General features: G+C 32.3%; 2 protein-coding genes across 2 annotated transcripts; both read right to left on the bottom strand.

Annotated features, from left to right (window-relative positions):
- Positions 1 to 10,649: 10,649 nt before the first annotated feature.
- On the bottom strand, positions 10,650 to 11,946 carry LOC104646070 (uncharacterized). The gene is made up of 3 exons (XM_026029232.2): positions 11,666 to 11,946; positions 11,057 to 11,584; positions 10,650 to 10,983 (listed from the first exon to the last, which is right to left on the bottom strand). The coding sequence occupies exons 1-3, from the start codon at positions 11,807 to 11,809 to the stop codon at positions 10,768 to 10,770; spliced, it is 888 nt and encodes a 295-aa protein (XP_025885017.2). The 5' UTR covers positions 11,810 to 11,946; the 3' UTR covers positions 10,650 to 10,767.
- On the bottom strand, positions 11,855 to 13,601 carry LOC138341725 (uncharacterized). The gene is made up of 2 exons (XM_069293357.1): positions 12,673 to 13,601; positions 11,855 to 12,580 (listed from the first exon to the last, which is right to left on the bottom strand). Exons 1-2 carry the CDS (start codon positions 13,462 to 13,464, stop codon positions 11,855 to 11,857), a joined length of 1,518 nt encoding a protein of 505 aa, XP_069149458.1. The 5' UTR covers positions 13,465 to 13,601.
- Positions 13,602 to 15,233: the final 1,632 nt, after the last annotated feature.

Here is a 15,233-nt window from a genome sequence, read left to right as displayed (position 1 = left end):
ACACATCTAAACTTAACTAGGGTCCTATTATTCACCTAATATCATTTTTTCGTATTTTTGTGAAATTCATGCTGACGTAGAACCCTTCAACCATCTAAGTTAGTTGTGTTTGTACACACTCACCTGCCATATGCGTAAATATTATTATTTATAAAAAAATTATTTTTTTTAAAAAAAAATCTTTAAAAAATAATTTTTCCATAAAAATTATTTTTTTCTTATTTTCTTTATCTTGTATTGAAATTAAGTTATTACACTCTTTTTTTTAAATCTTGTATCAATTTTTTTTTATGTTCATTCAATTTTTAATATTTTTTTTCTTTCGTTTTGATTTGATTTCAAATTTAGTTTCAAATATTTTATATTTAAAATAAGTTAATTCTGAATGAATATCAAATTAAGTTAAGAAAATCAAATAAAACGTAAAAAGAAAAAGTTAAAACTAAAGGACACTTTTAAAATATATTTTTTTATTAAAAATACACATATTTTTTTTTAAATATAATTAAAAGTGAAAAGATTATAAATATCTGTACTAACTAACTATAAAGTTATCAATCAAAAAATGACATGTATTCAATTTGTGCACTCATCACTTGCTATCAAGAGTGTGTGCACACTTTTGATGCCATGTCACGTTTGTGCTATATTTATTTCATTTTAAATGAGTTGAAGGGGTGATAAAATTCTAATAAAATTTATGTGTTTCTGATGTTTCGATCATAGTCCAGAGAGTACTTATCTCTTGTCAAATGGAATAAGTATGAACAAATTGTACTTTTCATCCTTCACAAAATAACGTGTAGCTTGGCTTTATCTTTTACTTCATTTTGGATTTACTTGTTCATTTTTTATTTGTTAAACTTATTAAGAAAATAATAATTGACTTAGTAAATTTATCATTTTGTTCATATTGATTGATAAAATCTCAAAATCAATTTACTCATAAAAAGGGGTTCTATCTTTTCTAAAAATATTAACTCTTTAATGACAAATAAAAAGAAAGAAATAAAAATCAAAATTAAACAAATAAAACGAGACAGAAGAGTACATAATCGATAATTTAACATGTGGATATGATTCACTAACGTGTCACGCATGTATATGATGTTACCTAATGTCGTGCTCTGCTTGAATAATCTCATCCACTCAATAGGCCAACCTAGTTGGAGTTGATTGTCTGAAAAAATATAAATTTTATATATATATATTGTTAGAATGATAAAGATTTTGATAATTGACAAATACAGAAACAGATGAAAGAAACAGGTTGTACAGACGTGTTCCTCACAGAATGAATCCGACTTGGATAAAGAGAACGTCAACCACGTGAATTAGAAGTTATAAAGCTGTGGAATTATTATTTTTTCGACAAGCAACAAGTACAAAAAGTTTCCTTTTATAAAGGAGTTCAAAGCCAAGTGAAAGAATGAAAACTAATTCCTATTTAAGGAAATTTATTTAAGGAAATTGTGTTTTCTTATTTATTAAGGAAATTCTATAGAAAAGGAGTCCAAGTAGAAGTCAACAAGGATTTGTAGAAGGCAAATACAAGTTGAATTATACAAGGATTTGTTGAAGTTTTGATCTATAAACAGGGAGCTATTTGCATCAAAAAAAATTGCGCACTTACATAGAGAGAAGATCAAAACACGATCAAGAAGTTTGAAAGAGTTTTGAGATTTATTGGGAGTGTAGCAATTTGTGAGGAAAAATTGTAAGATTGTATTCAAGAGTCTTGTTTACAATCTGAATTTTGTGAGTAGGAGTTGTTCAACAAGTTGTAGAACTTGAAGAACATTGGAAGATATTAAACCGGGGGTTTTGTGTCTTTGGGTAGCTACAAATTAGAGTTTATAATTTCTTAGCTAGGAATTAGAGCTATGCCCTCTAACTTTGAATGTGCACAAGTAGGCACTTGAACTATTATAAAATTAAACAAGTAGACACAAGTGTCCTACATGACATAATACACGTAGGATGTCATGTAGGATACAAAACTGTCATGTAGGACGAATGTGTTCATTTGCTCAATTTTATATAAGTTTAAGTGTCTACTTGTGCACACCGAAAGTTAAAGGTCAAAGTTGTTAATTGACGCCAAGTTAAGGGTCATATTTATGTATTATGTCTAAAGAGAGTACATACATTCTGTATGCCATGTTAACAAAAAATGATGTAATAATGTAACGACCCATTTGGTCGTTTGAGTACTAGAGAATTTTATTCATAAAAGACTCTTACAATAGATTTTAAATGAGTATTTTGAACAATATATATCTGTAATTTTATGATTATAGGGATAGTTTAAATAATTAGCTTAGTTGATGGTTAAAAAAAATGACACTAAAATTAATAGGAAACATTTTTATCTTTCTTATAATTAGTCAAATATAATAACTAGGTTAATAAATAATAAATAAAAGAAAGAAAGAAACATACAATAGACGCAAAATTACACAAAAGGAAATTGAAGCGGCTAAGTTCCCAGGTAAAAATCTCCATCAAGGTATTGAATCATTGTTTGGAATCATTGTTTATCCATATTTCTTTTTTATTTTTCTCTAATTACTTGTCTATTTTGACAAATCAAAAAAAGACAAATTATTTTTATCTATTATATTTTTTACTAATTACTTTGAAAAAGGTAAAACTTCTTGAAAATATTAATTTTTTAAATTTATCAATTTCATAATTAATAGAGATAAAATATAAATTTATTATGTCAAATATTAATTTTTTAATAGATATATCGATTCAAAAGTGAATGAATAATTAGAAATAAAAAAAATATAAATCGCTAATTAATGCGTCGAAGTTGAATAATTATTATAAACAGAAATCGAGGTGAAATTGAAGGGTGAGAACTAGTTACCGTTAGCGTTAGATTTGAGATTGGGGGACAAGATTTTTGGTTAATAATTTCTATGATTGCTTATTGATTTCCTTATGATTACTAAAGAATCACATGGTGCAATTAACTATTTAGTGCAACATGCATTTAATAAAGTGACGAGGATAACATGTGGCTTTAGCTTTGGATATTGTAAAATTTTTATTATTATTTTTATAAAATAAGTTTTGATATTGAAATAAATAATTAATTATTTAGTGTAGTATCTTTCTTGAATATCATTAAAGTTATATTGTTCAGAGAAACAAAGACTTAACTTTAAGTTTGAATATAAAAAATAAGAGATCTGATGTGTTAATTGACCTCAACATTAGAAACTTGAATATAGATTGTATTTAATGATTTTTGGGTCTAGGGATAATTTTTGAGTCTAGGCTATACATAGAGTAATATGAGTGTCTATAGACGCTAAACTTACAAATGACGCATACTACATAAATTGGAAGCGCTCCGAGACATTGAGAAAAGAAAAAATATTAAAAAAGTAACCTGTTTGACTTCGATTCTTCGGTGAAGATAGATTATGATTTATTTTATGTGATAGATAGACTCTTAATAGTGATTGATAGTAATTGAGTGATAGTGTGAATTCTGAATGTACTTGGTTGTGCAATTTGAATAATCTATGTGTTGTTTGTGATTGGTGTTTTAAAGAAAAATAAGAAAAAAATATTTGTTTTGAAGAGTTTCCGACTTTATTAGAGTCGCCACTTAATTTTGAGGAAAATAAGAAAAGCTGACATTTCCAGAAGACTTAAATAGATTAAATCCTTTTGAAAACTTTAAAGTAATTCGGGGATTCATATTGTTAGATTAAATCCTTTTGAAAACTTTAAAGTGATTCGGGGATTCATATTGTATTTTAGGAAGGTACTTAAGGCACCTAAAATACTTGTTTAATACGATTTTCCGGCAACTAGCTTAATTTGGCTAAATTTAAAAATGCGATAAAAATATTTGTTAGAATTGTTTGAAAAATGTACGCGCAAATCATTTAAGATTGTTTTGAAAGTAAAAAATTATTTATCTGAGTGAATTTTAATTTGTAAACCCTTAAGCCATTTACTTGATTTGATCGAGTTGTTAAAATCGAAGTGACGTTTTGCGAGGAATTGGATTTTTCTAACCTTAATAAAAAAAAAAGACAAATAAAACAGATAAGTAATAAAAAGGCAAGTAAAGAGAGAGGGAAAGAGATTTGGGTCCAAATCCGGGTTATCTGTTCGCTTGGATCGGTTTTTGGACCCACCTGTTTTGGGTTTCTGACCCATTTTTCTTTCTTTTTACTTGTCCTAGACTAAGCAAATAATAATACAAAGTAAATACAGAAAAAGTAAAAGACGACAAGGGCTTACGCCCGAAATACAATACGAAATGCAAAAAAAAAAAAAAGAGTCTTCTAATTCATCTTCTCCGACTTTGTTCAATTTTTTAAACTTCGGAACCTGTCCATCAAGTTGACTGACTCGGTAAAGGAAAGTGTGATAGGACCTCTATGATCCCGATAGGAAAATGCACAAGATGTAGATTTCACGAAAGCTCGAATGAGCGTCACATGAAGAGAAGAAAGCAAGAACACATAAGAACCTAATATATTCAAAGCTAATGACAATAGTTAAATTGCCAAATAATAGGACATTTCACGGCATTCAACTTAAGCAGAATAAAGATAAGAAAAAGTAATAACATAAAAATAGCAATAACAAAAACTTTATGCAAACAAAATGCATTTAAGGGACGCCAAAGAAAATAATTGTTGCTTATTGAACTAATCATAAAGGAGGCATGATACAGAATTATGATAAAAACTTATTTGTAAACCTCTTATAGCAATAAGAAAACGCAGAAAATGTTAGATCTTCCAAATCACACATTGACCCCTTTTTACCATTAAGCCGAAAGTAATTAATTTTATAACAAACTAGATACACCATTCTTATACATGAAAACTGATTTTAATCAAAGTTAAATGTGGATAGAAAACAATTAAAAATTTTTTTAAAAAAACAGTTGGCTAATAGAAGGAGATTACAGGGGATGCAAAAATGCATTTAAACAGTCCAAAATTTCAAGGGAAATCTGAATAATAAAATAGGAGCTAATGGAAATAAACAAACCAAAATGATCTTCCAAAATATCTAATATTTTAACGGTATTCAACTTTTGAGTTGATTAAGGCTCGACTAAGGTGATCGAACCGTGAGAAGTTGAAGAATAGTAAAGCCACCTTTAAGGGATAAAACTTGGAATTCAAATCCAAAAAAAAAAAAAGGAATATTCCATCCCGATTCTGAATTTGCAAAGGATTGAAGGATGAGATGGATTGACTTTCTCGCCCTTGGGGCCACGCGTCATCATCTCTAGGCGAGCAAGGTCCAGGCTGTTGGTGCTTTTCCTGGCAAACTCGTACAGAGACAGAAAGGGGAAAGGAAAAGAAAAGGGGCGACGCAATTTGCATCGCGTCTGGTTCAGGGCAAGAAATCTGGAGCTCATCCCTTCGTGCGTGAGGGATGTGGAGACGATCTGGAGCTCGTCGACATCTACTGCACAACCTATTCTACTGGGTTCCTATCGCGCATAGGAGAGAAAGGAGAAGTGAAAGAGGGTCAGGTTGGGGGTGTGAAAAGGGTTGGCTGATTTCTTATGGGCCTGGGTATTACTTGGGGTACAGAGTAAATAAGAAAAGGAAAATGGGTATTGGATTTTTAAAGCTGAACACAAGCATTGTATTGGGCCTGCAGATTGGACCGAAAGAACTGCAACAGACTGCTAAAAAAATTAAGAGAAAGGCCCAAATTGGTCTTTTAGTTAACAACATTACCAATTCAGTCAAATTAGCTTATAATTGGCCAATTTGATTAGATTTTAAAATAAGAAAAATTAGCATAATTTAATTAACAAGCTTCTTAAGGTTAACAAAACAAAATACTTAACTCGAAAATTAACTGAAGATTCAAAATATAAGCTAAAAAGATTAACAAAATATCACTATCATTATTATTTCTTGATTTTGAATATGGATAACAAATTTAAATATCTATACGAATAATTATGAATAATTAAGTAAGCATATACATTAGCTAAAAATTAAAAAAGCATTAAAACTTTTGTAAAATGGCTTGCAAGCTAGGCTATTATTATATATATACATTTTGAAATTCATAAAAATCAATTATTTTGAATTATTTAAACTCGGGAAGCTCATTAGTTAATTACTATCGGGTGAGGGTCAAAATCGGATGTCAACAATTGGTTTGAAATCCTGAGACCGTAAAATTTATAATCTTAAATCTTCTCTATCAAAGTGATGCCTTGAATAAAGAAGGCTTGATGAAATATTGTTAATGAAGTGAAAACTGGTGCCACGAGCCAGCCAGCATGATATTATTGTATCAAGTGTCACATTCTGACACAATATATTGGATCATATGTCACGAGCCGACACGATGTCATTAGATCGGGTGTCACGTTCTGACACGGTAATATTAATACACAAACAATGTACTCAATCTCAAAGAACTCAATTCCCAAAAGATCTAGGTGTGGATGCATGAGCCCTCGTGTGTTTTCTCGAAATTGTTACCTGATTTCGTTCTTAATTTGGTGTTGTTGTCACTTGTTCATGTTGGTTGTTTTACACCTTCTAAGTGTTATAGTTGATTTTATACTATTAATAATTGCATATTAGTTTCTATTTTGAGTTGACCGATGATATTAATTTGTTTTCCTGTACTGACACCTACTTGTGTTTTCTTCGTTTTCTTTTGTGAAGTGCAGCAATTGTATCATCGGCTTCGACTGGCCCTCAGCTTTAGCCAGTATCCAGCTCATCCGATTTCAGGGTGAGCTACTTCTTCTAGCTTGTGTTGGATCCTCTTGGTTATGGCATGATGTATTTATATTTCGGACATAGACTATCGACTTATTTGTTTTGGTGTCTTTAATACTCTTAGACTTGAAATTGTGATAACAGATGTCCTTATGTGATGACTTTCAATGTTTTGGGATAATATGTAATAGACTCTAGAGGTTTTTCTTATTGGAACTTTAATAAGTTTGCAGCATCCGCATTATGGTTGTTTTCTGTAAGATGAACAATTGATAGAAGTTAGGGTTCAAATCGCTGGTTCGCCCACCTAGGACGGTAAGTGTGGGTGTCACTCGTGATTCAATTTGAATCATGACGAGCTTAATATCGGTTTAGGTTCGGTGATCACGTCACACAAGGACGAGTCTAGTAGAGTCTTGCGGAACGATACAAAAACATTTTACTTTTCTTTGAGAGGTTATAAGACTTTATCTAAGTGATACAAATTGATAGTTAGGTGATGCATATTTGTATTTGACCTTCTTTACTCTATTTATTAGATGGTTAGAATTAGAGTAACAACTGTAACAACACCAGCACTAGCAAGACAGGGTGCGCTTGAGCCAACCATTGGGGCTAGCTAAACCCATTAGAGCAACAATTGTGGCAATAATAATTGACTTGTCTTAGAACCAATCAAACCATAAAGAAAAGTTAAAAATGCTTGAATAAAATAGTGGACCTTTAAATTGGACTGCTAGAATCATTTTTCCCTTTCACCCAAATCTATAAAAATAAACTTTACTGTGCTATGCAATGGGTTATTTTGAAGCCGTAAAAATATAATTTAAGATTTAAAATTTATGAATTTTTATTTTGTAAATAAGTTCATATTTCATTTTTATTGATGAATTCGTTGTATATAAATATTAATAACATACTTGGTGAATTAGTAAATTTAATGTGAACAGTAAAATAATGAATTTAAGTTGTATATCAGTCCTATGCTAGTGCCATTCACCCGTTCAAAAACTTCAAATAAATTTAAATTCGAATATTTTGTGTCGTCGAATTGATGAATTTAGGGATCATAATATGATTCTTATGTTTGGATGGTTGTCACTTGGCATTTAGGGTTGGTGGGAGTGCTATTTTAGTCTAACTTGACTAACGTTTGGAAAATTTTACCATTTTGTTTCCAATGGAGCTAGCAAATTAGCGGTTCTAGAATTAATTGACGTGTTAAAGAATATAAAATATGTAAGAGTATATTAATTAAATTAATCTTCTCCCACGTGAATTTGTGAAAAATGATCGAATTTTTGGGTTTCTAAAGTTGGTTCTATGGTTCATTAGTACGGTTGCTAGGCCGAAATCGTAGGTCGCTTCTAGCAGTTTTTAATTAAGTGTGTTTTGATCTTTTCCTACCCAATTAACCTTTTACTATATTGTTTTGGACTCATAACTAGTCATATAATTGATTTTCAATTCCTAATTTTACACAAACCCTCTCATTCTCTCAGACTTAAAAATAAGTTATAATAATTGCAAAATATTTTTCAAAATGACTCGAAGGACTTTCTTGAACTTTCCTCTTAACCTTACCTTGAGTATAAAGTGTGAATTTAAGAGCTATGATTAGGATATAATCTCTCAATGATTAATGAAGGCTTAGATAGTTAGTAATAAGAAGAGAGCAAAGATACAATTCTAAAATAAGAACTGGCGCAACGTGGAGGTGGAATTTAATTTTTGATTGAGAAAATTTTTTTTGAGACAGAGGACTCCGTATCCTCTCCGCAGCGCGGAGAGAGGGTGATTGCCTGCAGGTGAAAATTTGAAACGCCTCTACAACGCGACTCTAGGTTCAATTATTTGGTTGTTCTTTTCTTTCTCTCAGGGAGTCAATTCAATTACTCAATGTCATTCCATTGTCTAATTTCACAAAATTTTATAAACTCGGAACATTTTCAATGAAACCACATAAAAATCTATCAAGAGACTCAACTAATTCGCAAAACTCTCGCCTCAAGAACTCAAAGACCTTCATTGTTAGCTAAAAATCAAGAACTTCCCAAGAACTCAATAAATCGAGTTCAAGAATAAATTCATTGGTAAAATTTTACATGATTGACATGAGGGAGAACAAATCCAATACTATAAAAATTTACATACCTCGAAAGAACTAAGTTCTTGAGAAAGATCCACAAATCTTAGTGACTCTTTGGTGTCTTGGAAGTCAAAGAAGTAGAATACAAGAAGCTCAACAGAAGCTGAGTATAGAATATAGCCTATGACAGAATTAGTATGGCTACAAATATTATTGCTAGAAGTTGAAGTTAAAGTTGAATTTTGTATGGAACAACATTGTGACAATAAGGCAGCAATACAGATCTCCTCCAATCCCATATACCATAAACAAACAAAACAATTGTCATTTCATAAGAAAGATTGCAAGAAGGTGTAATGAACACAGAATACATTGCAAGCAAGGATTAAATGTCATATCTCTTCACTAAAGCTTTGGGAAAGTAGTTGCACAGTGAAGTTGTGCAAGTTGGGACTGATGGATATATTCCACCACCTAATACAGTAAATTTTAGGTTTAGCAAACATAAAAATTATATTTATAAGTCATAGTTATAGTTTACGTAATTGTACTCCATTTAAAATTGTATATTTGCTATGAAGCTTTTGATTTGTATAATTCGTTATATACACCCAATTTATATACAAATTAGTTAGTTTTGTATAATTAATTTATACAATTGAATAATTTGTATATAAAACATCTCAGTTTTTCTATATTTGTATATGTACACAATCATATTCGTCTTTAATTATGATAATTATGTTTGTATATTAGATGATACTTGTATATGTATATGTGTTTTTTGGTTAGACTTATCCATTGTATGTGTACATATAGTCATAATTTGTATATGTATATATTCTTTGTATAAGTGTATATGTGAAATCTATATGCAAGTAAGAAATAGGCCAAATACATATGCAGGTCCCTAAAGTTGTTCGCGCTTTTCTCCCAGGTACCTCAACTAACCAAGATTCCTATTAAATCCTTTAACCCCAATAATTTGATCCTTTTAAATATTTTTGGCTGATGTGGAGCTAAACGTGATCTCACGTCCTGTAAGCGCGTGCAGACGCTTTAAAAGTGCTGATGTGGATCTTCAACCACCCACCAACGATCTTCTTCCCCCTTTTAACCCTAATTTCTCCCATTCTTCCATTATTTCTCCTCTTTTGTTTCTCTTCATCCCTTATTTCTCCTCTTTTGTTTCTCTTCATCATTATTTCTCCTCTTATATCTCTTTTTCATTGATTTCTTCTTAATCATTAAGTTCCAATGTCGAATTTATCTTCTTCATCGATTTCTTCTTCTTCAACTGCGAAAGTACTATGTCAATGTGGGATTGTTGTGGAAATGAAGACCTCATGGACGCAATCCAATCCTGGACGTAGGTTCCTTTGTTGCAAAACTTCAAAGGTAAATCAAATTCATTTTTTTGTCCAATATAGTAAAGAATCACCTTATTTATAATTCAATTTTTTTCTTTAATTTTGTAGGCACGAGGTGGATGTGGATATTTTCGATGGTATGATGATGAAATGCCTGCTCAAGCTAGGAGGGTGATATGGGGTTTGTTGAAAAGAGTCAAAACATATGAATTGGAGAGGAATCGATCAAGAAAAGTATGGATAATATGCATCATCGTAGGGGTGATATTGGCTACTTGGATTTGTGTAAAAAATAATCTTAGTTGATTCATTTGTCTTCTATTAGATTCCTTCATAAAAGTATGTATGGTAGATTCTAGTGTTCTTTATGGACAATTTAGATCGATTTTTCTACTGTAAATGCCTTGTGTTTTTATTGTAATGATCTAATTGAAGGAATGAAGATAATTTGTGTCTCAAAAGCAGTTAAAATTGATCATTCATGCCATTAATTTGCTCTAGTGAGCTCCAAGTTTTAAAGCAGTCAATACAAATTTCTGCTGCTAATTACACAACCAAAAAGGGACTAGTCTACAGAAATACATAAATTAGGCATTCTTTGGTGCACTAGATGTTCCACGCTTGTTTTCCTTGACTGAGTGATACGTTGCAACTGTGAACCAGTGACAGCATCTCCACCATTCCACTTGAGTCCTCGAGGCTTATAACCAATATCAATATTTGTTGGAGATGCATCCTTATAAACTCTGGAATTGATAACTTTTTCTCCTGAAGTACCAGACTGCATGGAAATATCTTCAAATGAGACTTTATATAGTAGAGTAAGAAATGAACAAAATTATGTATACACTTACATTAAAGGTTTGACTACCACTTGCATTTGTATAGATGCCAAATCCTATAGTCTTGGTCCTTTTTTGTCTTCCTGTTGATATTGAAGCTTCCACAGCCCTTGGTTGATCAGGTTGCTGACTTGATACACCTCCAATGTTGAAAACACTGCCTCTTCCAATTTCACTGGCAGTGCCAGTACCTCTCCCAGTGCCTCTACTAGTTCCTCTGTCAGTACCTCTCCCAGTGCCTCTACCTCTGCATGTGCCTCTGCTTTTAGCAGGTTGTTGCTCTGTTCTAACAGCTGAAGAATCAAAACACATAGAACTGCCTTGATGATTGAATACTGGTGGCTGACTTGAGCTTGATGATCTACTAAAAAGTGGTGGCTGACTTGAGCTTGATGGTTGGCTAAAAAGTGGTGGCTGGCTTGAGCTTGATGGTTGGCTAGACAATGGTGGCTGGCTTGAGCTTGATGGTTGGCTAGACAGTGATGGTTGGCTTGAGCTTGGTTTCCTGTTTGGGTAGCCTCCAGTTTGTCCCATTTCAGCCTATTAATACAGTAATAATAATTGATTATTGTAAATAATTGAAACTTATTGTAAATGTATTAGAAGAGAATAATAACTTACCAATGTTGGACAAGATTTTTTGTTGTGGTCTACTTGATGACACAGTGAACATGTCATTTTTACTCCTCTTTTGGATAACTTTCCATACTTTTTTCTAGGCTCATTCTTTGACTTTCTTCTGCACTTTGGTGGCCTACCAGGCATGACTTTTGGTTCATGAGGTTCAATCACTACACCACTAGTGTGAGGCTACATTTTCATGTTTGGTATTGGCTGTAGAAAATGATTATAAGCCTTCAAAAAAGTCTCTTTCCTATACCAATGTACCACTTCATATTCAGGTTCTATGCCTTTGTGCTGATATGCAAGCACAGCATGTTGACATGGTATGCCCCTCAATTGCCATGTTCTACATGTACATGTCTTCTTTCTTATATCAACAATATGTCTGTATTGACCATCTAAGATTTCATACCCAATATCACCATTGAATCTAACTTCACAAAATCTAGCAAGATCTTTGTTCTCTTCTAGTACTAGTCTAGCCATAGGAGAGATATCTGAGATCCAAGTTTCAGCAAATTGTCTCATTGCAATATTTCTGTCCATTGTCTTGTGCCTAATCTCCTCTAGCATAGTTATGATAGCCTTATGTCTAGCAACTAGTATCCAAGAATTAAAAGTTTCACACATATTGTTTTCAACAATATCACACTTAGAATGCTCTTTAAAATATGCTTTGCACCAAGTAGTTTTTTCATAATGCAACAAGTCCTCACAAATTTTATTACCTAATTTTTTGAGTTTATCCATCTCATCTTCAAATTTCACTTCAAAACTTGACTTAGCACATCTCCAGAACTGTTTCCTTCTTTCTTCACCACTCCATAATTGATGCCAGTTGGACCAGATATGTCTAGCACACCTTCTCTGCTCACTATCTGGTAGCAACTCACATAAAGCTGGTACAAGGCCCTATGTAAGCAGTTGTAGCACAAACATTAAAAAGTATTAGCAACACAAGAAAAAAAATAATAGAACAAGATACAATGCAAAAACCATCTAACCTTCTGCATATCTGACATAACAGTCAGTCCATGTCCTGTGCCTAAGTTCAGATCTTCTATCAAGTACTTTAGAAAAAAATTCCAACTATGTTTTGTCTCTATGTCAACAACAGCCCATGCGATTGGAAACATCTGTTGATTTCCATTTCTACCAACAAAAACCAACAATTCTCCCTTGCAAGAACCCTTCAGAAAACATCCATCTAAACCAATAATTTTTCTGCATCCTTCCAACCACCCCCTCTTCAATGCATCAAAGCAAACATAGAAGTAAACAAACAAAGTTTTTCCTGGCTGAGACTCTCTATCTGTCCTCACCCAACAGGAAGTACTAGGATTAGTATGTTTAATCATGTCTGCATAATCACACAATCTTGAAAATTCCATCTTCCAAACACCTAAGAACTCCTTGATAATCCTCTTTTTTGCCCTATGACAAACAGTTCTTCCAACATATAACCCAAATTTTTTTCTCACTAATTCCTGAATTTCCCATAATCTTATATATGGTTGACAGGTTATTTCATCCTTGAACTTTTCTGCAACAAACTTAGATGTACACAACTTGTTCTTGGTCGATTGAGGACATACATGCACAGGATAATAATTTTTGACAACAAAATCACCAGAATCTTTATCTATACTAGCAAACAGCAACCATTTACATTTCTTGTCCTCACATTTAACTCTAACTCTTTTTTTGTCAATAGACTTCAATTTTAACCTAGTTTTATATTGACAAGAATAGTCTGCAACAGCTTTTCTAAATTGTTCAGCACTTTCAAACACCATACCAAGCTCAAAAATTGCTACAACACAATCAGGATCAAATCTTACCTTTTTACTTTTTCTTCTTCTTGGTAAATCAACACCCTTCACAAATTCTGAATCCAATTCATCCCTACTGTCTTCACTGTCCAATTCTGAGCTATCTATATATTGCTCATCACCCCCCTAGTCTTCCAGTGTATCTAGCAGCCTTATTCCTTCCTATGTCTTCAAAGCCTCTATCAACACCAGCTGTTCCAAGCTTTATTTCCTCAGTTTGAGTAGGTTTTTTCTTTTTCACTTTGTTTCTCCTTTCATTTCTAAGAGATCTTAATTCTTCATCAACCTCAGAGTCATCCATATCAGGAATAGCATCCTCTTGAGAGTCATCACTACTTTCTTCATTTGATTCAGTCCATTCCACATCTAGATCTGATATATCTCCTGGCTCAACTTCCACATTAACATTTTCAGATTCAGCCTCATGATTTAACCTTTCACTTGTAGTCACATTTATATCTTCTAAGTCTTCTTCAACGACAGACCCACAAAGCAAACCTGTTGTGACCACTTCTAAATCATCCACCACATGCTTTACATAAATGTCTAAAAAGTCACCATCTTTTAGGTCTTTGATGAGATTTACTAATGTTAAATCAGTGTCCACCTCAATAAAGCCATTTTCTGTGGGGTCTTTAACACAGAACCCACCAACAGTAATATACCCCAATTGTTTAGTGTAAAAAAATAACTCGATTATTGAGAAGTGGTCCTTGTCGATATTAACATATTCCACCTCGGCTTCCCCTTTATAAGTAATTCCAGTTTTGTCCTGAATAAACTTACCACCATGATGAAAACGAGTTATAATAATGGCGTCCATAAGATTCCCTGAAACAAGGCTACAAATTTTTCTGACAGTTATGAACAATAAAAACCAAAAAACCCTAACTTTATCTAGATATTAACAACAACAACCACATTGATACTAAAACCCAGTATATATCAATAATAAACACAGGATAAACACATATATTAAAAACACACAACCACAACAACATGCTCGTCACTTACCTCACACTTGTCAACTCGAAAATCGCGAATGAACTCCAATATCGTCTGCAATCTTCGATGATTCCTTCAACAAAACACTCGAAATCACTATAAAATGTAAGAATTTCAGCTGTAAAAGTAATTGAAAATGAGAGATTCTTAGGGTTTTCTCGTTTAGAAACGGGTTAAAAGTGATTTGGGGGAAAATTGATTTTTAGGTTTGATGATATAATATGTGGCACTGACGTGTAATTTGGTTGGACTGTATTGGTCAAAATTTCCACGTGGGGAAGGTTCATCTCACGCGCCTAATTACCAAAAAAAAAATTATTGAAATTTGGCTCCACATCAGCCAAAAATATTTAAAAGGATCAAATTATTGGGGTTAAAGGATTTAATAGGAATCTTGGTTAGTTGAGGTACCTGGGAGAAAAGCGCGAACAACTTTAGGGACCTGCGTATGTATTTGGCCTAAGAAATAATATAGGTTGTAATTTGTATAAGTATATGTTCTTTTTGTTGTGCTTTTTAGTTGTACATGTATATAATATAAATAAAAATTTGTAAAGTTGAATCTCTCTCTCTCTCTCTCTCTCTCTCTCTATATATATATATATATATATATATATATATATATATTAGATAGAATACAAAGAAAAAACTAATATAAAGTTGATTTCAACATGTTTTTGGCGGTTACCAAAATTCGTAATAGCACAATTGGGAGGGTAATGGTGACA

This window comes from Solanum lycopersicum, chromosome 2, assembly GCF_036512215.1.
Source record: "Solanum lycopersicum chromosome 2, SLM_r2.1".
Classification (NCBI taxonomy): domain Eukaryota; kingdom Viridiplantae; phylum Streptophyta; class Magnoliopsida; order Solanales; family Solanaceae; genus Solanum; species Solanum lycopersicum.
This window is presented reverse-complemented; position numbering and strand designations above follow the sequence as displayed.